The sequence below is a fragment of the Myripristis murdjan genome, chromosome 15 (assembly GCF_902150065.1).
Source record: "Myripristis murdjan chromosome 15, fMyrMur1.1, whole genome shotgun sequence".
In the NCBI taxonomy this organism is placed as follows: domain Eukaryota; kingdom Metazoa; phylum Chordata; class Actinopteri; order Holocentriformes; family Holocentridae; genus Myripristis; species Myripristis murdjan.
The window spans coordinates 26,850,928-26,874,348 of record NC_043994.1 but is presented as its reverse complement, the minus strand read 5'-3'; the positions used below and the strand labels follow the sequence as shown (position 1 = coordinate 26,874,348).

Here is a 23,421-nt window from a genome sequence, read left to right as displayed (position 1 = left end):
TGCTAGCAGAGATTCCTCAGCTTTTATTGACTTTTTCACTGACTTTGACATTTAGCTGGCATTCTTTTTTTGGGCCACTTATAAGTGCATAAATGGCAATAATTATACACACATCCAGCTAATCAGCTGCAGGACTGAGGAATGCACCATAAAGAAAGGCAAAACCCACACACTATCAGTCTGTATACATGCTTTTTTTTGTGCAAAACAAACAAAAATGTGTCCGCACTACTGGATCTCTGTCAAGTTCAGTAATAACTTGTTTTTAAATGTGTACATGAAGCAATACTGTGTAGGCTTTACCTCTCTTTGACTTACAGTAATGGGGTTTAATCTGTGGTTGCAAATGCCCAGTCAGTATTCCTGTGTTCTTAGAGTATTTGGGCATTCCTTAAGAATGGCTAAATAGTTCCCAGTGAATTTTGAATCATATTTTTTCTTGAAATGCCTATTGCTACTATAATGGAGATGTATGTGGTATAGAAATTGCTTGCTGTTGACAGTATTTCCTTTCCTTTGTCTCTCATGCCATTAGCTGGTGGGTCAGAGAAAGACTGCATGCATCACATGGTCAACAAAACTCGAGGTATCATCACCCTGTACCGCCACCAGAGGGCAGCGTTTGCTATCACCAGTAAGAGGGGCCCAGCCCCTAAAACCCCCAAGACTCCCACCACGGAGCTTCCACCTGGCAGCACCATCAGCACTGATAATGATGAGGTACAGAAGATTACAATATTAACACAGCATTGCTTTTGCAGTGGGCTGCTCATTCAGAGACAACACAATGCATTCTCCTTTTTCTTATTACACTTTTTTTTTTTTTCCAGAGCAAGAAACCATGTCTTATTCAGAGACGAGGGGCTGAGTTTGCACTGACCACCATCGCCAGGCACTTTGGTTCAGACCTCACCAGATCATTGCCGTACCTGTGGGAGAACATGGTGGGGCCGTTGAGGACAGTGGTGAATGAAAACCAAGTCATCGGTACGTCAATTCAGTGTATACATTTGCGCCTGACTAATGTTCAGTCTGGGGAAGCACACGTCAGTTTTAACAAGAACTTCTTAAGCTTGCCAGACATTTTTTTAGAGTCTTTATAGCACCCACGCTCTTGGCTCTGTGGTCTTTCATAGGTGTTTCATATGAATAGAGAAATGAGGTGCTATAAATGAATGTTTGATAGCAGTGCTGCATTCAAGTCTTAAAATATGTTATCTTTTATATTTGTTCAACTCAAGGCCTCAACCGGTATCAAATGCAGTTATAAAGAATCTTTATTGCGTTAACATTTAAAAGTGTTATAATTTCATATTAGGTTGTAACGTCTTGTGAAATCAGCCCGTTCACACAGACCTATATTTATCGAGGCGTTTGTTTCAGTTGCAGTATTGGTTTTGTGCTTGGTGCTCTCTGGCATTAAATGTTTTGAAATGTCTTAAATTGACAAAACTTGCAGGTGCACTTGTTTTACAAAAATAGTAGCTGCAGGGACAGAAATATTGATCATGGCTATATCCCGTTAATGTTTCCTTTGTTTATGTTGTCTGCATTCTGTGTTGCTGTGCCTCACTGAATTGTATTTCTCCTGTTTGCTCCAGATGGGAAGGTCCAGCTGGAGAGGGGAGATGCAGCAGCTCAGGATCTGGTTAACTCTCTGCAATTGCTGGAGGTCACGGCAGGGGCCATGGCTCCTGAGCTCAAACCTTTGGTAGGATTTACTACACCACCCAGAGCCCTTTCCTGCTTGAGGTCTACTCGGATAAACCATACAGCTTTTCCCTATAAAGGAGGAAAACATCAGCAAAGAGCTTACAAAATTCACTGTACTTTTTTGAATGTGTTGAATATATACAGCCAGAAATACAGTCTAACATAAACCTGTGAAAACATCAGGAGTAAAAAAAAAAGATTAAAAAAAATAGTCAAATATGTGCCACTATAAATAATCCATGCAGAAGGCCTAGAGGCAGGTCAGTCTGGGTTTGAAATTACTTGAGTGCATGTCTCAGCACAGCAGTGGGACCCTGGTAAACAGAATCTGTTTTTATAAGGGTATAAATGGCACCCCCAGCATTGATACTGTAAATGGTTGGCAAAACTAGAATGGACATGCTTACATGCTTCATAATTTCAAGCTAAAGTTGAAGATAGCTTTCAGGCCTGCCATGAGATGTACAGACTTTCTCTTGATGCAGAATATTTATCCCTGTATTTGTTTCAGATGGATAGAATTGGTAATTTGTGCATGGTTTATTTGATAAAACATGTTTGTTACTGAGGACTTCCATGTCTTGAATGACTTAACTTATTGAGGTTTTCTCCCCCCTTTTCAATACCGTAGCTGTTGGAGCACCTACCCCATCTGTTCACCTGCCTACAGCACCCGTACACAGCGGTGCGTCACATGGCGGCACGCTGTGTGGGCGTGCTCAGTAAGATAGCCACGTTGGAAACTATGAACCAGTTCCTTGAGCGAGTGCTGCCCTGGTTAGCTGCTATTGAAGACTGCACCAAGCAGGAGGGCTCCATCGAGGCCATGGCCTGTATCCTTCATATACAGTCGTATGTTTCTGTATTCAGGTCAAATTAGCTGAGTCATCTCAAGCAGTTGTAAAGTATACCTTTAGCTGTAGTTCTTGTTGTTTCTGTGCTAATACAGGGCTTTTAAATACGGTGTGACTCATACAATGCTTATTTGATGCTCAGCAACCACATTCAAGCTACAGTTCAAGAACTGCAGTCTATCACTTAGAATAGCATTCAGTTGATATCTTGAAGATTCAAATTCTTAATTAAATTGGCTTTATCATTATATAAAAGCATTCATTACAAGGCTATGATTTGCGATGGTTTCAAAGCAGCTAAGAGTTTTTACTCCACTTTGTTTCAGCCCTCAGAATGCCTTTCAGTTGTTTTAAACTGCGGCCATGAGTGGCACACTGTGTAGTCGGTTTCTTGATTGCTCCATGATACGAACTCTGCTGCTGCTGTTGTGAGTTGAATCCCATCAGGACCTCATATATACTGTAAGGTCCACTGGATGAAAGCCTCACCTCACAGTGGGTTTTGCGTTATGTCTGGTTGGTACTTTCCTTAACACGCATGTCCAGGTGTGATGGAGCAGCTCGATGTGGAAATCGTACCCTACATTGTGCTGCTGGTGGTGCCGGTACTGGGCCGCATGAGTGACCCCAGTGACAGCATTCGCTTCATGGCCACACAGTGTTTTGCCACACTCATCCGCCTACTACCCCTCGAGGTAAGACCACACAACACTCCACAGAGCCCAGTTTGACCAGTTAGCCAACATAACTGGGTGATAGGCTGATATCAGATTATCTCTGCTCAATCGAAAATAGCTTGCATTTTTGTCATTTTAGATGCTCGTTATTTTGTGCAGGATGTGTTAAACAATATTAGGAATTAGTGGCTTTTCTTGGCTCAATGCTGTACAAATGATTTCTGGTCTTTGCTTTCTGATATTTGTTTTTTTACTCTTGACTGCAGTAACTGCTGATGTCCTTCATCTGTCTTCTATCAGTGGACATTAATTTGTGCATCTGTGTTCAATTTAAGATATCATTTTTGCGGTTATGACTCACGACTGATGACTCATTCTTGACTCTTCATTTGTTCTTTCCCATCCTGAAGATAAAGGGGAAAATAATGAATCACAGCAAACCCTGACACTGCGCTGTCACCGACTATATACTCGCATCCAGTGCTGAAGTTAATGTTTTCAAGATCAATTTTTTATTTCTCCTATCTACCAGGCAGGAATACCAGACCCTCCTGCGATGTCTGCCGATCTGATTCGCCAGAAGGCCCGAGAGCGCCACTTCCTGGAACAACTGCTAGATGGCAGGAAGTTGGAGAACTACAAGATCCCTGTGCCCATTAAGGCTGAGCTCAGGAAATACCAGCAGGTAGGTGTGTCTGTGTGTGTGTGTGTGTGTGTGTGTGTGTGTGTGTGTGTGTGTGTGTGTGTGTGTTCAGAGTCCACTGCATCTTCAAGATACTTCCTCCAGGAGAGGATGAAAGATGGCTCCTCTGTGTTTTTTAACAGGTTAAACAACTCTGGGCGCAATTTGTGCCTCGGCCGCCTCTTCATCTTGAGCCTCATCGTTTTTCTGCCAGCTTCAGAAACAGGATTTTGCTTTTCAATGCTGCAGGGTAGCAGAGTAGAAAGAGCACAGGCTTGCTGACAACAAATGGCTTTCCTGACAGAGAAAATTTAAAGCAGTAGAATGGATGTGTGGTCTGTTTGCCGGTTGCTTCTAGAAATGTCTGCTGCTGGCAGCTACACCGAGCCAGCCATCCATCTCTCTAATGGAGCTGTGCAGCTATCCAGTTAAAATGCTGCTACTGTTGTTGCTACTTTTGGTCAACACACTGCTGCCAGGTCTTCATCCTCTACCCTGCCCACTCAACCTTGGCTGACTCTGGGAGAAAATATCACCCTAAAACAGAACTTGAATGGGGTGTTTTATGGCTTCTTCTACCATATTTATACGTTTTAGCAGATTCATCACTGCATTTGTCATGAACTTGATTGTTCTTACTCAACCAGTAAAACTCTTTCTTCTCAATGATGCGGCATGATGACTATGTGAAACCATGATATTTACACTAAACCGTAGAGGTAATTTGCTGCCTGACTATTTACAGCCTAATTGACCCTCTCTTCTTTCAGGATGGAGTAAATTGGCTGTCCTTCCTGAACAAATACAAGCTACATGGGATCCTGTGTGACGACATGGGCCTCGGCAAAACGCTGCAGTCTATCTGCATTCTGGCTGGAGACCACTACCTCAGGTACCAGCAGCATCAATTACTGTCATGTTTGACTTTCAACTCTACAGCGTCAGCACACCGCCTCACCTCCTCTGTCACTTAATGAGTTATTTTATTAGATCATGCAGAAGTATCACAACTCATTTGGCTGCTCCCTCCAGTGCACCATAACACCTGTGCGTAAATGTCTCTAAACTGAACAATTCAGAGAAGACAAATGTGTGGAAATATATCAATCCATTGAAACAGTTACTATACGCACTGTTTTGCTGCAATAGTGGGACTGACATGAAGGAATTAGCTCTATCTCTACTCTAGCTGCAGCTCTGCAAGTTTAACTTTGTAATTATATGTCTACTATAAAATCAAATAGTTCAAATCTCATTGGAAACAGACACACATGGAAGCAAAATCCATCTTGACCCTATAGAAAAATAAGGTTCAGTGTCTTGCTTGGGCCCTTTTTTAGGACTTCTATTTTTTGCAGGTCTTACTGACCTATAAAGACAGATTTTTACTGCATAACGTAATTTTATCAGTAAGGATGTTTAAATGTTGGCAGTAATTTTCAGAGCAACACTCCACCCATATAGAAATGTTTAACTCCAAGGTCATAAATTTCCATTTTCGGCCTTTGACTTAAAAATATGATTTGTATGTGCAACTTATTCCAGATTCTACTATAACACAAGAATTCTGTCTTTTTAAACAGCCTTTACTGGGGACCAGCCTTTATTCTATCGTATAAATAACACATCCCAGCTGTTGTTAAAGATCCAGCTGCTATTAGAGACCTGGTCTTAATGTAATGATTTTTTTATGGCAGATAGTAAATAATTTGCAGTACAGACATTAAATGTAGTTAACCAGCACAATCCATATCTCTCACATAAATGGAAATAAGTGAAATGAAATTCCTAGCTGCCAGTCCTATATACCTTCAAATCTGCAGTATTTCCTAAATAAAATCATTTCCCTGCAAGCCAGCTGATGCAAGGTCACGCTGCTCTTGAGCAAAGAGGAAAACGTTTGGCAGGCTTGCATTAAAAGTATGAATTTCATTAAAAATTTAAAGCTAATTACCTTTTTAAAGGTTATCTTGTATAACACGGCGCTCCTCCATTTATGATGAAAGGGGGCCTGCCTGCCACCCGCTGAGCTGTGACAGTGAGGAGAATAGAAGCCGACCAAGCAGGGCTGAACATTTGCAATACAAATAATAGTTTGTCCCAGATTTTTGGAGTTTATTTGTTCCAGCTCTTGTCTTTATTATCCTTTTGTTTGTCAGGTTTTGTCCTTTTTGTTTTCTGTAAAGCACATGGTAATAAACGTGTTGTCTTTCGTGCACTATATATTTTAGCGCACTATAAATAAGCTTAACTGTGTGTGTGCTGTTTTCTTTGCAGGGCACAGGAGTATGCAAAGACCAAGGCAGCAGACTGCAGCCCCCTGCCCTCCCTGGTAGTGTGTCCTCCCACCCTGACAGGCCATTGGGTGGACGAGGTGGGCAAGTTCTGCACCAAAGAGTACCTCAACCCGCTGCACTACACAGGGCCGCCCACGGAACGAGTGCGGTAAGACTTGTGGGGCCGTCAGACATGTATTTAGTCAACAAATTTTGTTTGCTTGAGCCTCACCTCAAAAATAGGCCATGACATTAGGGAGATTATTTTATTATTCATATTTACCCTCTATGCCTTCTTGGAGGATAATTATCATACAGTTTCCCGTAAATATTGGAGAACATTCTTGCATGAAATGCCCTTTCCTCCTACCAGCTGAATGCAGCAATTTCATGAATTGAACTTGGCCTGGAGATGAAACACGGAATTGTTTCTGGACATAAATATTTGCAATGGACTGATATATCGGCAGACTGTCTATCAGCTGAAATCAGCTTTAAAAGGCTGTATTGTGTGGGTTGAATGTAATTTTTACTGTGTTATTTGGCTAACTGAGAAAATGGCACTTCTGTTACATTTTTTCTAGGAGTGTGTCAGGTGATGCAGCTGTAAAATAGGACAGTAACCAACATTTAATTTGCTAATCGACTAATCTGTCAACTTTTTTTTTTGGTTGATTAATAGACTAATTTAACAGTCTCTTTAGTCATAACATGTTGTTAACAAACTAAGAACCTCTACTTTGAACTTGGCATATTTTTTTTTTTCGCTGCTCATTATGATTAAACCTTTTCAAGTCCCAAAAAACTTCTGCTTTGCAGCAATATTCAAGTTAAAAAATAACCTGTCCTCTTTGACTTTGGAAGAATAGAACAGTGACAAAATACCTTAGAGAGATAGGATATTTTTTGTAAAGTGTATCTAGTACTTCTTACTGTGTTTATTGACTTACTGTATTTCATATCTTCATGAAGATCATTTTTTGTTTTTCAGGTTGCAGCACCAAGTCAAAAAGCACAATCTTATAGTAGCCTCATACGATGTTGTACGAAATGACATAGACTTTTTTAGGTGAGTACCTGCACAATTTTAACCTCTACCCCTTATTTTGTTTGACGGCTGTGTCCCCTGGTGTTGCATGTTATATATTTTTCTCCCCTCTTTTTTCAGAAATATAAAATTCAATTACTGTATCCTTGACGAGGGCCATGTTATTAAGAACGGGAAGACAAAACTCTCCAAAGCCATCAAGCAGTTGGCTGCCAATTTCAGAGTCATCTTGTCAGGAACACCCATCCAGGTAACAGCCACTGATCTGTGACATATCTGGTAGAGAAGACAGTAGTCATGCTGCATCGAATCAGTTGTTTATGTGCATGAGAAAATCAACCTCCCTTTTCAGTTTCAGTCAGCTTTGTCAAGTGGCATCCTTTAGCAGAAGAGTTATTTATTTGTGTTAATAGATCAATAGGCTGCATGTAAACACAGAATATTGCATCAATTAATTTATTTTGGACTTGCTGCTTCCTCTGCTGTGTGGGCACATTTGTCATGTTGCTTAATGCTTTATAAAAGTGCCGAGGAATGCCTGTATAATGTGGCTGATGCCGACCCCCATCTCCATGCTCAGTTTGCTGTCATATCAGTAACTCTTCTTCACCTCCACCCTCAGAACAACGTCCTGGAGCTGTGGTCATTGTTCGACTTCCTCATGCCAGGCTTCCTGGGTACAGAGCGCCAGTTTGCTGCTCGTTACGGCAAACCCATCCTGGCCAGCCGCGATGCCAAGAGTTCCTCACGGGAACAGGAAGCTGGTATGGCATCTCTGTTGATCAGCCCTTAAGAAACACTTCAGTTAGTCTGACAGAACTCAGAGGTAGAAATTTAGAGGATTTTTTTTTTTGTTCATTTGTAAGTGAAGATTACTTTTCCTACCCTTATGTTCCTAAGCTACTAAGGCTGGGAAGCAATACGCTAGTGGATAATTGGGCTGATTAACACCATATTTAGACAGGGGAATCCCCCATCTGGGGCTTGGTCAGAATCCAAGATTATGTAGTAGTGTGTGAGGACTTTACAGACTCAGTCTATCAACTGGTAGAGTGATTCAAGCTGCCCCAGTTACATCAAACATGTTGATAGTTACGATTTATTGATGGATCCTGTAGTGTGTGTGAGGGTCATATACATTTATTCCACTAGTGGAAACATGTTGTATTAAAGTTGAATGATGTGAGATTAGAAATTTGCAAACCTTTTGTCTTGCGCTGACTGTCAGTTGTCAGTTGCAAGCCTGACTACCAAGACCTGTTTTCTGATGAGTGCTACTCACCTCCAGCTTTGCTGAGAAGTGTTTAGCTGACACTGTCTGGGTGGCTGGAGAGGGACCCCAGAGACCCCCAGAGAGTCTTCCTGTTCTTTCCAGTGCGTGTTATCTCACATTGCATTTATGTGCATGTTAATACAAACTGATTAATGTGGGATTGTGGTAGCTCCTGAGAGAATTTAGGTCTTGATGTCAGAAATGTTTCATAAGTCAGCAGGATAATTACATATATCCCTATATCATTAAGTGTGTCATTTCTTAATCATCAGGTGTGAGCATCTTTATGTCTGAGAGAGATGGAGGGAGGGAGAGAGAGAAAAAACTTCCTTGTGTGATGCAATGTGTTTAAATATTCAGACAGAATGTTAGAAGTTTCCCGTCTCAGAGGTAGCTGATCTGGGTATTAACCGCGCCCCCTCCCTCTAGGTGTCCTGGCCATGGAGGCTCTACATCGGCAGGTGTTACCGTTCCTCCTGAGGAGGATGAAGGAGGACGTCCTCCAGGACCTTCCTCCGAAAATCATTCAGGACTACTACTGCAACCTGAGTCCTCTACAGGTACTGGATAACCACTACCATCCATCTAACATAATATCAGTAACCACAGCCATACAGAGGTGTTTTACAGTACCTCAGGTCTTTACCCAGCACTTCTGTCATAATAGCTTTCTAGAGACACAGGAGTGTGGGATATGGCTCATCTGAGTGCTGTGGCTTGGACCTTTGCACTTTCTTGCTGCTGGTTATAACATTAGATTTGGGAATTTAAACTTTCTCTGCCGTGTACTTCTGTTCATTAGAAATAGCTCTGCAGAAGATCAGTCAGTTAAAGACCTAAAATATAAGTGCAGTACACTGTAAATGGACTGTCATAAACCTTATATACCTCCAGGTTGGGAGCAATTTTGTAGCTATTTTCCACAGATGGTGCAAGTGATGAAAAAGCTGGCACTTTTCTAGTCTTCAGTGCCACAAACTGCTTGCTTCTCTCTACCTGCAGGTTCAGCTGTATGAGGACTTTGCCAAGTCTCGAGCCAAGGTCAGTGTGGAGGACACGATCTCTACAGCCTCCATGCAGGAGGAGGAGAAACCCAAACTGAAGGCCACAGGCCACGTCTTCCAGGTACACAAGGATTCCAAGAAACAAGTTTTACTCTAAAATAAGAGACCTGCCAGTTTATAGTTGTGTTGCTGAGGTGTACAAGGTGACCCCTCACTCTATCTGGGAGATCATTTGTGTAAGGTTGAATACTTTCTTACAGAAAACATTTTGATTCCAGTCAAAATAGGGAACAGTTTAGGCTAGATAACATCTGTTTCCCAAAAGGGATGTACCATGTTTTGGAATAAAGCTACTGCTAGTTAATCTTTTTTTTAAAGAGACACATTGTGTTCCATCTTGGACAAAAACTCCCTCTATGAATATATGGTGATATATGATTTTTTTTTTTTTTCCTGCATTCTTTCAGGCTCTGCAGTACCTGAGGAAGCTGTGTAACCACCCGGGCCTGGTTTTGACCTCACAGCACCCAGAATACAAACGAATCACTGAGCAGCTAGCAGCACAAAACTCGAGCCTACGGGACATCCAGCACGCACCCAAACTCTCAGCACTTAAACAGGTAAACTAATACCGAGTCAACTACACACAGTTTCACAGCTGCTCATAAGCCTCTGCCATATTATTTATATTCAAGGCTTTCTTTAAAACCATGGTAATGCCAGTGTAAGCGACAGCGCCCCCTTCAAAAAAAAAAAAAAAAAAAAAAAACTCCCCAGTATATGGTGGATTTTACACAATAGTTAGTGATTCATGTGTGTTGTCTGAATAAACCTTTCCTCAAAAGGAATATGAATGCATACTCATGAAGAATTAAGAAAATTTCAATACTTTAAGTAGAATAATTAGCATGGCAGGCATATCTCTGTTTTTTTTTTTTTTTGTAATAGCACAGTCTTTATGGGATTCCTCAGCTTGGGTGGAAACACATTCAAGAGCGATCAGATTGCTTGACTGAAGCGACCTGTGGTATCAGGGAAATCTGTTCTATCCTTCTCTTCCTGCACCTTTTACAGAACTAAACATTTCAGTCTCTACACGGTCTGAAATCGTAGCTCTGACATGTGGTTTGTGTTCTCCAGTTGTTGTTGGACTGCGGTCTGGGTGGTGGTGGCACGTCAGAGGGCGGCACCGAGGCCGTGGTGGCCCAGCACCGTGTGCTGATCTTCTGTCAGCTGAAAAGCATGCTGGACATTGTGGAGCACGACTTGCTGAAGCCCAAACTGCCTACTGTCACCTACCTGAGGCTGGATGGCAGCGTGCAGGCTGGCCTGCGCCACTCCATAGTCTCCAGGTCAGTAAGCTGAGGTTGATTTATTCTTCAAAGGAGAGAAATGTCCATCCAGCCTTCTGTAACACTGCCTGTGTGAATGAATGTAGGTCATTTCTGACCATATAAAGCTGTCGCTGTAGTCAATAGAACCCCTTCAAAAGAATTTTTACTACACATGCAGCCCCAAGGTATCACCTCCTCTTTGATATCAAATTTTACCCTCTTTTCTCAGGTTTAACAACGACCCCTCCATTGATGTGCTGCTTCTGACCACCCATGTTGGCGGACTCGGTCTCAACCTCACCGGCGCAGACACCGTGGTGTTTGTTGAACATGACTGGAACCCAATGAGGGACTTGCAGGCCATGGATCGTGCTCATAGGATAGGACAGGTATCTTAGATTTGTACAAATATCTATTCTGAACACATATTTAGCTTTACTTTCAGTGTTATGACTCGCTCTGTTGAATATAGACAGTCTGGATCATGGCTGGAAATCCCCAAAGTATCTCAAAAGCGTTTAAACCATCTTTTGCTTTGTTACACTGCAGTTGCATGTAGTTGATATTGAATCCAGGATCCCTTTGGAGCTCCCAGAATTTAAACCAGTGCAGCCGTAATTAAGCTGGCAGGGTTTCCCACCTTGACTAATTCAGCAGCAGGGGACATCTCTCTACACTTGTATTATGTTGTTACAGTGATATTGCTGTTTGCATCCTGCAGAAACGCGTGGTGAACGTGTACAGGCTGATCACACGAGGCACGCTGGAGGAGAAGATCATGGGCCTGCAGAAATTCAAGATGAGCATTGCCAACACGGTCATCAGCCAAGAGAACGCCAGTCTGCAGAGCATGGGCACTGACCAGCTCCTCAACCTCTTCACTCTGGACAAGGTTAGGCCCCGACTTCCTCAACCTCTATTTTGTCAGGTGTACCCGTGTAGATACAGAGGTGGGGCTAAGCAGGATAAACATGCGAGTGGGGCACTCGCTCGCCTCACAGATTACCATCTAACCCGTGTTTTTAATTGTCCCTGGGCCAAATTGAAACATCTGTTTTCCATTTTTGCTACCCTGTCGTGATTTCAGCCATGTAGACTTTCACATATTTGGGTGTATCTGCTGTCAGCAAAATGTAAAATAAGAATGTGTTCGAGTACAGTGCTAACAGGCTTTAGACATGGACTCATTGCAGTGCTAGTGCATTGTTGTGCCTGAAAAGTACCTTATAGTCTTTGTGTTTATATTGATGTGTAAACGTTACTGTAACCCCAATATTTAAAATATAAATGGAGTGTTGAGATTTTACTGATGTTTTGTGGAGGAATAATGAACCATTTGTCAAAAGGAGAGAAGTTTGGTTATCTAACACGGCAGTTAGCATGAACTTTGTGTTGGCATTAGCTTTTATTTCACTCTAACAGAATCTAAATGTTTGTCAGCTTACACACATTCACACACACACATATCGCAAACATACACTGATCTCTAGTGATCCATGTTTAGCTGCTCTCCCTGTGCAGCGTGGAGCATGTTGGGCTGACAGTTTGTCTCTCTACAAATGTTTGTTTCAGGATGAGAAGTGTGAGAAGGGCGAGTCGTCGGCGTCAACCTCAGGGAAGGCCTCTATGAAGTCTGTGTTGGACGGCCTGGGCGAGTTATGGGACCAGCAGCAGTACGACACGGAGTACAACCTGGACAGCTTTATGCACTCACTGCAGTAACTGTGTGATGCTGCAGTCGGACCCCGTGCAGCCTCCTCCCATCATCCCACCTGCTAGCCCAGTGGGACGTGGTCAGAAACCCCCCTGCGAATCAGACTGTGGCGATTATCTGTCCCTGGCCCAAGTCCCTCCCTCCCTCCCTCACACACACACACACACACACACACACACACACACACACACACACACACACACACACACACACGCACACACACCTCTCAGACAGTAACGTAAAGACAAGTGTAATACATTTGCCACTATCAGTGACAATGTTCCCAAAGCAATAACTATCAAAACACAACCCAATCAAAAATACATCTGTATTTTGTTGCTCTCAAAGCGATAGTGTATGCAGCAACAATGATACGGCATTTACAGCCAGAAGAGTCACTTCTGAACAGTCAGATATCTCTCATTTCCTTGTTGAACCCGAATCACCCTGATTTCAAATGACATGATCTGCAGAGTTACTAAGAGGATATGAAATGTAATGCTGATGCACCCACCTGTGACACGCAGCTCCACGGCTGGCTCACATCTCATCGAGTGATGCATCCACTTTGGTTACATTAACAGTAACAGCACCACTGTGCAGAGCAGGGTTGCTGTACACATTGTGTTGTGATTATAGTTATCCTTTATAGTTACAGTGCCAGGTGCTAGCTTAACGTCCCGCCGCCCTCCTCCCATGCCGTATTGCAACAGTGTTAACCGCTTCAGACATAATTACCCTCACGCCCCTCCTCCCTCATGTCTGTGGCTCCCCTACAAATAGTCTTAAACCACTGCTATATCCAGCCACACCTGTCAACGTTTCAAGGACTTGTGGATACAAAACATGTTTTTGTATGACAAAGGGAACGAGGGAGGGCTGATCGGCTTGCTAGAGAAACTGCACGCTGTGCCCGCGGTGCTCAAGCTTTTCATAGCAGGCTGTGCGCCGGGTAGGGCGAGCTCGTCTGGGAGGTGTTTAGGAAATGTGCAATGACTCCCATCCTTCAGATGGCGCTGCTCTACGCTCACTCACACACACACACACGCACACACAGGAGAGCACATTTACATGACTTTTGTGGCTGTGGAAGGAGGTTGGGGTTTCATTTCCACGGGAGGAGAAGTGGGAGAATCAGCTGTGTACGACTCCAAACGTGGTGGAGAAGTGACTCGGAGACGCTCTGCACTGAAGCAGCATTACAGGGACTGAAACTTGGGGCCAAGCTGAAGCTGGCACCTGAGACTTGTCACAAAAGTATTTTAACAATAATACACACTTGTAAATATTTCTGTAACTGCTGCTTTTTTGTTTAAGATGGTGGAATTGTAATAAATTCTACAGACCTTTGAAGCAGGTTGTGGTTGTTGTTTTTTGCTTTCTCAGTACATCTTGGCACAGAGAGTGTGACTTCGGCCAGTAGAGGGTGTGGTTGTACATTCAGGGATAATACTGATAAGGAACTTGAATGAACCTGAAATAACAGGGGCAAATCTGTCTGATTTGGGCTAAGGACACACTATTCCCAAGCTCTACTTAACCGCTTTTTATAATCACAACAAAACAGCTAAAAAAAAAAAAGTCTAAGGAGTTCATAGGGCACAATGTCCAGGATGGATGTTGTAGATCCAAAAACTCTTGATCAGGGCGTAAGTAGTTAATCCGATCTTTGGAAATGTATGTTTCAGTATTCAGTCTGTTAATTTGCAGCAGAAAAACTTGGTCAAAGATCAGTGTGTGAATATAAGGAGAGTAAGTTGCCAAGGGCACAATAATGCAAGTTAGTAGGTCAGCTCTACTTCCAAGCTTTGGTGCATAATGTCACATTTTTGCATAGCACATTATTACATTGTGTTTTTGCCATAGGCGAGGTTTAGACTTGCATGCATGTCTTTTTTTTTTTTTTTTGCACAGTTTCAGAGCTACTGGGGTGTCAGACTAGTCTACAGACACACAGGTGACTTGTTGGCGACAGCTTACGATGTTAAGGTGACAGTCATGCTTTCTCTCTAGGCATCGCCCTAACACCCGCCGAGCAGAGAGGGATGACAGACAGAGAGATGGAGGAAGAGGAAGAGGCCATGCAAAAGACCACAAGGTTTCACAGCGTCATACAACTACGTTTAATAAGATCTGCTTATTAGTACAGAAAAAGGAAAAATTAAGGTGGGAACTACAAACTTTGAAGCAGTAGTAAGCATTAGCAGCGTTTAGCTCCATGTTTTCAAATCACAGTTATACTGCAAAAAGTTCAGACAAGCATAGGTCCAAGTCAACAATCTCAAAAGCCTCGCCAAGATAGAACCAGTATTCAAGTCAAGGAATAAAAACCTAGAAAATAAAATCACAGATGCCTTAGTAAAAAACAAAATAAAAACAATTTAAAAAAAAAAAAAAAACATTTCAGAAGTAGTGGGGTTGTTTGTGGAAAATAAAAATAAAAAATACCAAGCACATTACCAATCTTTTTTTTTTTCATCTATTTTTGAGATCACAACATGACGAGACCTACAGTGTTTACCTACCCAGAGAACGCCCATGAAGCAGAAGTGAATATACAGTATACTATCCAAGTCTAGTGTTAACATGAAATACATATGTATATCTATAGAGAGGAATATATAAAACGGCTGCCATCATCCAAATCATGATTTTTTTTTTATTTAATTTTTTTTTCTTTTTCTTTTTTTTTTTTAACCAGCCTTTCCTTTCAGTTGCACATACAGTCCTTTTTTGTTGTTGTTGGGGTATAAACTGTTAAAAGTGAAGGAGAAATTAAAATGAAAAGAAAAGGCTTGTCAATACTTGGTGGTATGGTGTATAATACTGACCCCTGGGAGAGAGAGAGAGAGAATTTGTGGGGCTTCAGCTGCATAAAACTGGTAGAAAAGGCCAGCCGGGGGAAGAAAAAAAAAAAAAAAAAAAACATTTTCACATGATCATTTGAGTCGAGGAAAGGATGTCGATGGAGCTTTAATCGTCTGAGTGAAGGCTCGACAGAAAGTCAGGGGGGTTAAAAATAATTTTTAAAAAAATAAATTAATTAAAAAGTTGGATTTCACACAAATGTACAGAAACCAAACCAAGTCAGTGAGAGGAAATGCAATTAAAAAAAAAAAAAAAAAAAAAAAAAAAAAAAAAAAAGAAATATTAGACCAATGCCTTCTCTGGATAACCAAGACTCATAAATGCCCTCCCCAACCCCCCATATATATATATATCTATATATCCATCTGTACAGTGCATCTCCACATTTACATTCGTACTTAAATACAATCACACCGGTGCAGTTTGTGTGTGTGTGTGTGAGTGTGTGTGTGTGCACCGTTCACCAAAACCCAAACCGCTTTGAGGAGGACGTGAAATGACCGAAAACATTTATGGAAAGGATAAGAAGAAGCGGCTGTTTTTTTAACATTTCAAATTCACATGGAAGGAGGCGCTGCGACGTCTGCCGCCGCCGCCGTGCACCAGGGATGAAGTACTGTCGAGTTAGTGGTCGTGGTAGTATTTGTAGTATTTGTAAGTATTTGTGAGTATTTGTGAGTATTTGCAGTAGCAGAAGCAGAGTGTTAAGTGTTGTTGTCCAGCTTCCACAAGTATAGCACAACATACTGCATGTATGCTCCATTCTGCCTTTTTATTTTTTTATTTTTATTGCCTGGTCATCTGTTTACATTGCCAATCACTTCACATTACCAACCACCATTCTGTTGTTTTGTGTGTAGTGTTATTATATTATTATTAATTTTTTTTTTTTTTTTGCTTTTTTGTCTTTTTTCCTCGTAGATCATTTTCACACTAATGTAAGCAACATCAGCGAGTTAAAACACATAAAGCTCAGCATTTCAAGAATCTAGACACTTTAGTAACAATATTACAAAGTCGTTGTTGTCGTTGTTTGTTGTTGTTTTTTTTTCTTCTCAGCTTCAAAAAAAACGAAACAAAGTGAACAAACCAAAAAAATAAACTTTTAAAGAATTAGCATCATAAAATTAATTTATTCCAAGTAAAAATACAAAATAATATTAATGACATTGACCAGATATGAAAGTCTCCCCCAGAAATAACTATTAATGGTTGAGAAATAAGTCTGTAAAGAAAATACGAAATAAAAATGAAAATATGTAAATATGTTTAAATTCTTTTCTTTTTTAGCAAAACTTTCTAAAAATAATGAAAATTTCTCAGTACAAAGGCTACATTACTACTGGAAGGTACTAGCAGGTAGAGTAGGTAAATACACAGTAGAAAATGATTTTAGTGAATCACAATGCTTGCAATGAAAATAATTCTGCAATAAAGATTTATGCCTCTTTTTCTTGTTTTCTTCTTTTTTACAAACAGTACAAACAGTATTGCACATTACAACAAAGAATCAAGGTTCTTAGCCTTAAAAAATGGGACTAATTCAAGTCTTGCGTGAAGAGAAGGCCACCATTCAACTGATGCACCTTGGGGGCTTTCGGTCAAGTTACAGGTGAAACACTTGTGTCTTTTTTCTGTGTTTTAAAAATAACATTCTTGTCTCTCTACCTCCAGCTGTTCAGTGACTCTCCGAAGTCTCTTTTTCGTTTTTTTCTCCCAACGATGTCAGGCCAACAAATCAGGGTCATGTTGCTTTTTTACAAAACAAAAGGGAGCACATACTTTTAGGAAACATAAAAAAGTTTTCTTAAAAAAATAACGAACAGAAGATCTCTTTCACAACTCTGGTCAGCATAGTAAATGATTGATTATAAATATACAAAAAACGTGGGAAGTATGTTCAGTTTTCTCTCTAAGCACCTGATATTTGTAAAGATCTCTCCTTTGTGAGAACTTTGATTTTTTTTTCTTTTTTTGTTTTCGTTTTTTCGACCAATTCGACCAGTGGGACACTCACTCTAACCTCCTCTGTAATAAAGTAGACTGTACTCTCACTAACTACGTCATTATATTAAAGTTATAAAGCTCTAGCTCCTTCAGTTGTTGTTGTCATTTTCAAAAAATAAAATTTTTAAAATAAAAGCAAATAAGCATGATAAAAATAAAAAAAAAATCAACCATCTGTTAAATCATTTCTCTTGAAGAATTAAATTAATATATATTTTTTTTCATCTGAATAAACTTACTTAGAAAATATCAGTTTCTCTCCTAATATATTTCAAAATTGAGGTATTGCAAAAGATCTTGTCAGTCAGAAAGCACGCTTTTTCGTCTTTTTTTTTCTCTTTTAACAAAAAGAATTGCTGACTGTCGAAAACTGTTCAGATACAAAGAGTAGTGCATAACAAATGTCTATCATAGAGAAGGAACAAACATAGAAAACCCTTCTGGGTGGGGAAAGAAATGTCACAAAAACACCCAGAATTCACTTTCATAGGGATACTTATTATTACTCATGGTTAGCCTCTTTTTTGAGTCTTTTCTTCTTCTTCTTTTTTTTTTTATTCTATCAGTAAAAAAAGTATCTTCTGCTTAGTTTCAATTAGTTTTCTCTGACAAGAAACAAACGAAAACGTCTATCCTAAAGCAAAACAGTTTGCGACTAAAACGAGAGAGGAGGGACCGCGGGGGTGCCAGCACGGGACAATCACAACTCACGGACGAAAAAAAAATAAAGATTAAAAATAAAAAAAAAAATTTAAAAATAAAAAAAACAAAGGGGGGGACGACACACGTACTTGCAATGATGTAGGATCCCAGTCGGATTGTCCACAAAACTGCTAAAACCAGTGTAACTTGCCCTCCCGCCCCACCAAACGCCCCCGTCCCATCCCATCCCACCCCACCCCGCCCCGCGGCTCCGCTGATCAAACCCGAGCCGCCCTAAACTTCAGCAGCCAATACTTTAGTTTCTATGTATTGCATTCATAACGACGAAACCCCTCCCGCCCCGCCCCGGCCATGCACCTTTCTCCCCCCGCCCCGCCCCGCCCCGCCCCGCCCCGCCCTGTTTGAACTGCACCCCATAACCATAGCCTTTTGATAAAAAAATATGTCCACCATTTTAGCAGGTCATTTCTCTACTTCAAGCTTTGCAGGAAAACAAAAAAAAAAAAATCTGGATAAATATGGTAACCCAGCTTGCACATCTGCATGTTCTGGCAATGTTATTCCAATAGATCCCGCCCGCCCCGTCCCATCCCGTCCCGTCCCATCCCCATCCCCCCCTCTAGCCATGTAGTGAGAGCCTGTGCAGACTAAGGAGCTCAGTTTATCAACCTCAAGGCTCCAGTAGCTTCAAAATGTTTGTTTTTTTTTCCTCTTCTTCTCCTCCCTCTTTCCTCGTCTAATTTTACCGCACAAAAGCGTCCACCTCGCACCTTCAGCCCTCGTTAAGGAGGCTTAGTAATTAGCGCAGTCTCTTCCGTGGGTAGCTGTGTATGTGTGTGTGTGTATACGTGTGTCTGTGTGTGTGTGTGTGTGTGTGTGCAGGTGGTTTGTCGAAGTCGAACACGTGCGCTCTTTGGTTATTTTCCGGGGACATGAACGTTGCGCTTTGTCAGTGGTGAAACGAAAACGAAAACGTCAAATAAAATCAAACTAAAACCTCAGTTCTCAGTTAAGCTCACATTTAGTCTGTCTCCTCCTCTGTACGTACGTCCGATCAGACTCTGTGTGTGTGTGTGTGTGTGTGTGTGTGTGTGTGAGTTTGGTAGGCCTGTTTGTGTGCGCAAGAAAGACAGCTATCTGTGTGTGTTCATGTGTGTCGAGAGGCTTCCGTGTGTTACTGGTGCAAGTGTGTGTGTGTGTGTGTGTGTGTACAAGAGAACATATACGTGTGCATACACTAGTTATGAAGTTTCACAGGACTTCTATGTCGGACATCAACGACAGTTAAAGCGAATCACAGTTCTAGGCATACTCAGACCTAACTACATACGGTATAAAAAATTGCACAATTATATCAACAATCACTGCAAAAAAGTACTTCACCTATCATAGACAGTTTTTAAATGGTAATCCTACATTTAATTGGATTTGTGATTATTAAGGATGTTCTCCTCCCCTCCCCCCCCCCCGTCGTGTGGATGTGTTCACTGCCTTTTTTTTTCTTTTCTTTTTTTTTTTTTTTTGTCGGGGTTTCCGTGGAAACCGTCTGCTCTGATGCTCTGACTGCCCCGCGGCGTGGGTTGTCAGCCCGCCCAGCGATGCCGCGGCGTCTCGCTGGATTCCTCTGACCAGTCCTCCCTGCCTCTGTCCAGTTCCGTGCTAGTCGTACGTACGTCTATAGTGTGTTGTGCAAACATGGGCAGAATTGAATAGTAGACATGATACTGAAAAGTCTATTGCATGCAGCAACCTGATTGAAATAAACATGCAGTTAGGGGCGACCCACCCCGACCCCCACAAAGGTAGCCATCATTGTCTAGGGGCGCCCCCTCCCCCGTCGATAGCTTGTCGTCCTAAAACACCAGGTGCTTCTCTAGATTTCGTCTTTTTTTTTTAATATTATTTTACACCCTAGCCTGAATAAAGTACTTATGGTATCGGTTCATACCATGGATTTAGCAGCAAAGCTATTGCAGCATTACATTTACATAACACTAAAAAATAATGTTATTATAAAAATAAAGACCTAGAAATTGAAAGCAAAATAATCTGATTGCGCTTATGAGGTATTAATATTTTCAGAGTCAAAATTGAGAGCGAATATAGCCGTGTTATTTTTTTTTACTCTGGGCGTTAAGGGCCCACACTACTGGATAGATGTTAAATCTTGCTACATCTTATGCCACCTATTTTGCTTTTCTGTATGCGTTAATTTTGTTTGCCTTTGGTAATTATTTTTACTAGGGGCAATATAACTACAAGTTTTGAAAATAAGTGCATGCTCCTTTTACATAAAATTTAAATTATCTATATACGCATAGATAGATACAAAACCAAAAAATAGATATATTTTTTTTTAAATATATGTATGGTGCCACCTCTGTCTCAGCAAGGCGGGGGGGTCCAACACGTCACACCACACCACCCAGTCAACAGAACGGGGGATTGAAAATAGCAAGGTGTCTAACATACCATCCTGTGTGTGTTTCGTGAGATTTTGTGCCAAAGTGCAAATTCTAAGCTGATAGACTTCCGCGATTCACTTCCCCGCTATGCATCTCCAGAGGGGAACACTAGACAATGAGTTCAGAGCCATGTGGTTTGAAGAAGAAAGTCCCGTGTATTTGATGGTATCCTTTTTGCTTTTTTCACGAGGTGGTTGTGGAGAGTGGGGTGGAGTAGGTGGGGTTCGGGGAGGGGGCGCAGCGCTGTCCCGGGTCGTAGGGTACCAGGAGTCGGGGGGGCGGGTTGGGGGCTGTCGGGGGCGGGTTCACCGGGGCAGGGCCGACTCTCTGCCCCCCTCAGCTCCAGCGGAAGGACACGTGTCGAGGGCGGTCGCCCCCCTCCTTCACCAGTGGCTTGTGAAACTCGCGGCCAGCCCGTGAGTGGATGCTGGCCCAGCAGTACTCACAGTAGTACTGCAGGCAGGTGACGTTGGCACAGAAGAAGGGGGCGAACTTACCCCCACAACGTGCCCCCTGGCACTCATCACACATCTGGTCGTCCAAGACGTACGGCTTTACCTCCACCTGCGGGCAGAAAACACGACAGGCGATGCTTAGAAACGACATCGAGCGGACGAGCCAAACGAGTGCAGGAGCCGCGTGGCTTCTGACCTCAAGCCATTAACCTGCTGCTGCTCAGCTACCTGACATGCTGTGGGCTGTGCATAGGACTGAGAATGAAAGAATATAGGACTTGTTTATTTTCATTAACGATAAATCAATTAACCGATCATTTAGTCTAAAACGCCAAATGAAAAATACCCGTCTCAGTTACCGGAGCCCAAAGTGACGTCTTACTCGGTCTAACCAGCGGCCAAGAAAAAAAAAAGGATTTTCTTATGATGTGAAATGGAAAAAAGCAAACAAATCTTACCATTGTAAAGCTACACACTTGCATTTTACCTTGATAAATGACAAATGATTGTTGTATTATTAAAAATAAAATCATTTCCTGTCACTGGATGAATCAATGAACTGAATAATCATTTCAACACTCGTAAAAAAAAAAAAAAAACATGGCTCTGTGATGCCAGAATTTGCTGCCGAGCCTTTTGGAGATCTGATGGGTCTGTTTGGATAAAACATTTATGAGGGGTATTGCCCTCGTATCTATGACTGCTTTTACCGTTGGCTCTCATTCAAGTTTAATAGAACAAGACGTACACTGTGAAAAAAGTGTATCCGAACAAGCCATGCGCTCTCATGATCAGCCTTATTCGGCCTTTAGTTCTCTCAAAACGAGTTAAATTATCTGCCAGTGCAATGAGATAATTCCACATATTTCAGATGCGGTGTCACATTAGTGTCAGTACCTTGAAACAAGGCGAATAAGGCAAATCACTCCACCGGTGCCAAGAACATGACACATAATCTAATAGCTGATGTCATCCCCCTGACATGCCTTTTCTACTTGAGGAGAAAAAAATAAAGAAATTGACTGTCAGTGACCAGATCATGTGTCTTTCTAGATGCTGTTCCAATAATGGTACAGTTTTATGTCTGATCAATACGGTGGAAAACCAGCACATGAGGCAGATAAATGTGCTGCAGTGGCTGTAGTGCGCTGCTATTAAACCGCACAGCCCATGCAAGGCAATTTATCTCCAATTTTCCAAAATATTACGGCTCGATCGAAGCAGGTATCTTCCTGTCCACCGGCGAAATGAGTTTGACTGTTCGCCAGCAGACAAGAAATGAGAGCTCGGTCGCCATGGAGATGCCTCGGCGCACGAGCGGGCGAGGCGGGTGCTGACCTTGCAACAGCATGACCGCAAAAATGAAAGGTTATCAACCTGAGATTGTCCCCCCGTGAGCCGTGGACTCCCTACCGGCCGCAGCGCAGCGAGCGTGGCCGTGAGCAGCAGCCTTCAAACAAGACAGACGACACGGGCAGGAATGGCAAACGCCGCCACGCCATTAAACGCCATCATCAGCTCAGTGGACACGAGGCCGGCCGGCTGTAATTGCGCCTCTCTGTCCTATCATTAAGACCCATTTACAGTTAATGGAATGATTGTGGTCTCTGAGGGCGTGAGGAGAGAGGATTAGCAGCAAAAGTGGCGACGATAGACATCCTTGTTTTCTCCCACAACCTTTAGCTCCAGCTCACCCTGTAATAAGGCTGGCATTGCGGCTGACTAAATGGGCCCATTGTGCGTATGGAGAAAGGAGAGTAATTACCAAGGATGTGCGCTCCTTGTGCCTTTTTAATCATTTCTGCAAAAGCAAAAATTTATTATATGGGCTATTACCCGCTTCATTAGCAACCTATGGTAAAGGAATATGACACCATCGACAAAATGAAGTAAACGGATAATCATGATTACGTTCAAAACTGTTGCCTTTACTAACAGATGGTGTAACTGCTGGGACAGACAGGCTCCAGACATTCACACAGATACTGATCCTGTTGTCCAAGACAAATTCAAGTACCTCCTTTATTTATTTTATTTTATTTTATTTTATTTTTATTTTTTGCAAGTCCCCTTTAAAGGGCATTACACCTTGTTCATCCAGACAACGGCTGATATGTGTTATGTGTATTATCTGCACAGTATTTGAAGAGTTCTGTTACAAAATGGTATAGAATTGCTACTTCTTTTCTGAATTTCATGAGTTTCTGTTCATATCCCATTTTGAAAGGAACCTCCTCATTTGTACCCTCTGTTGCTCTATAAAGTGATTTTTTTTTCTTAAGCCTGTTTTGTGGATTATGAATGAATTTTACTGAAATGGGCTCCAGTCACAACAAAGACACCCCAAACTCCCTGAGGAGGAGTCTGGGGTGAGGGGAGTGGACAGCC

The 23,421-nt window shown here is 41.9% G+C and overlaps 2 protein-coding genes across 6 annotated transcripts in view; one reads left to right on the top strand and one right to left on the bottom strand.

Moving 5' to 3' along the window:
* btaf1 (BTAF1 RNA polymerase II, B-TFIID transcription factor-associated) overlaps positions 1 to 13,928 on the top strand; it is a 28,693-nt gene extending 14,765 nt beyond the window's left edge. The window contains exons 21-38 of the mRNA XM_030070224.1: positions 536 to 720; positions 831 to 987; positions 1,602 to 1,711; positions 2,345 to 2,546; positions 3,114 to 3,262; positions 3,777 to 3,929; positions 4,697 to 4,818; positions 6,204 to 6,371; positions 7,194 to 7,271; positions 7,371 to 7,500; positions 7,873 to 8,014; positions 8,953 to 9,083; positions 9,526 to 9,648; positions 9,995 to 10,147; positions 10,668 to 10,879; positions 11,091 to 11,250; positions 11,583 to 11,753; positions 12,434 to 13,928. Of these exons, the coding sequence (XP_029926084.1) occupies positions 536 to 720; positions 831 to 987; positions 1,602 to 1,711; positions 2,345 to 2,546; positions 3,114 to 3,262; positions 3,777 to 3,929; positions 4,697 to 4,818; positions 6,204 to 6,371; positions 7,194 to 7,271; positions 7,371 to 7,500; positions 7,873 to 8,014; positions 8,953 to 9,083; positions 9,526 to 9,648; positions 9,995 to 10,147; positions 10,668 to 10,879; positions 11,091 to 11,250; positions 11,583 to 11,753; positions 12,434 to 12,583 (2,696 nt within the window). The 3' untranslated portion in view covers positions 12,584 to 13,928. The remainder of the gene's footprint in view (positions 1 to 535; positions 721 to 830; positions 988 to 1,601; positions 1,712 to 2,344; positions 2,547 to 3,113; positions 3,263 to 3,776; positions 3,930 to 4,696; positions 4,819 to 6,203; positions 6,372 to 7,193; positions 7,272 to 7,370; positions 7,501 to 7,872; positions 8,015 to 8,952; positions 9,084 to 9,525; positions 9,649 to 9,994; positions 10,148 to 10,667; positions 10,880 to 11,090; positions 11,251 to 11,582; positions 11,754 to 12,433) is intronic.
* A 5,711-nt stretch (positions 13,929 to 19,639) lies between these two features.
* The window catches only part of cpeb3 (cytoplasmic polyadenylation element binding protein 3), a 43,553-nt gene continuing 39,771 nt past the window's right edge, over positions 19,640 to 23,421 (bottom strand). For all 5 annotated transcript variants that reach the window (XM_030070409.1, XM_030070411.1, XM_030070412.1 and 2 more), the window contains one exon: positions 19,640 to 21,142. In XM_030070409.1, the coding sequence (XP_029926269.1) occupies positions 20,915 to 21,142 (228 nt within the window). In that variant the 3' untranslated portion in view covers positions 19,640 to 20,914. The remainder of the gene's footprint in view (positions 21,143 to 23,421) is intronic.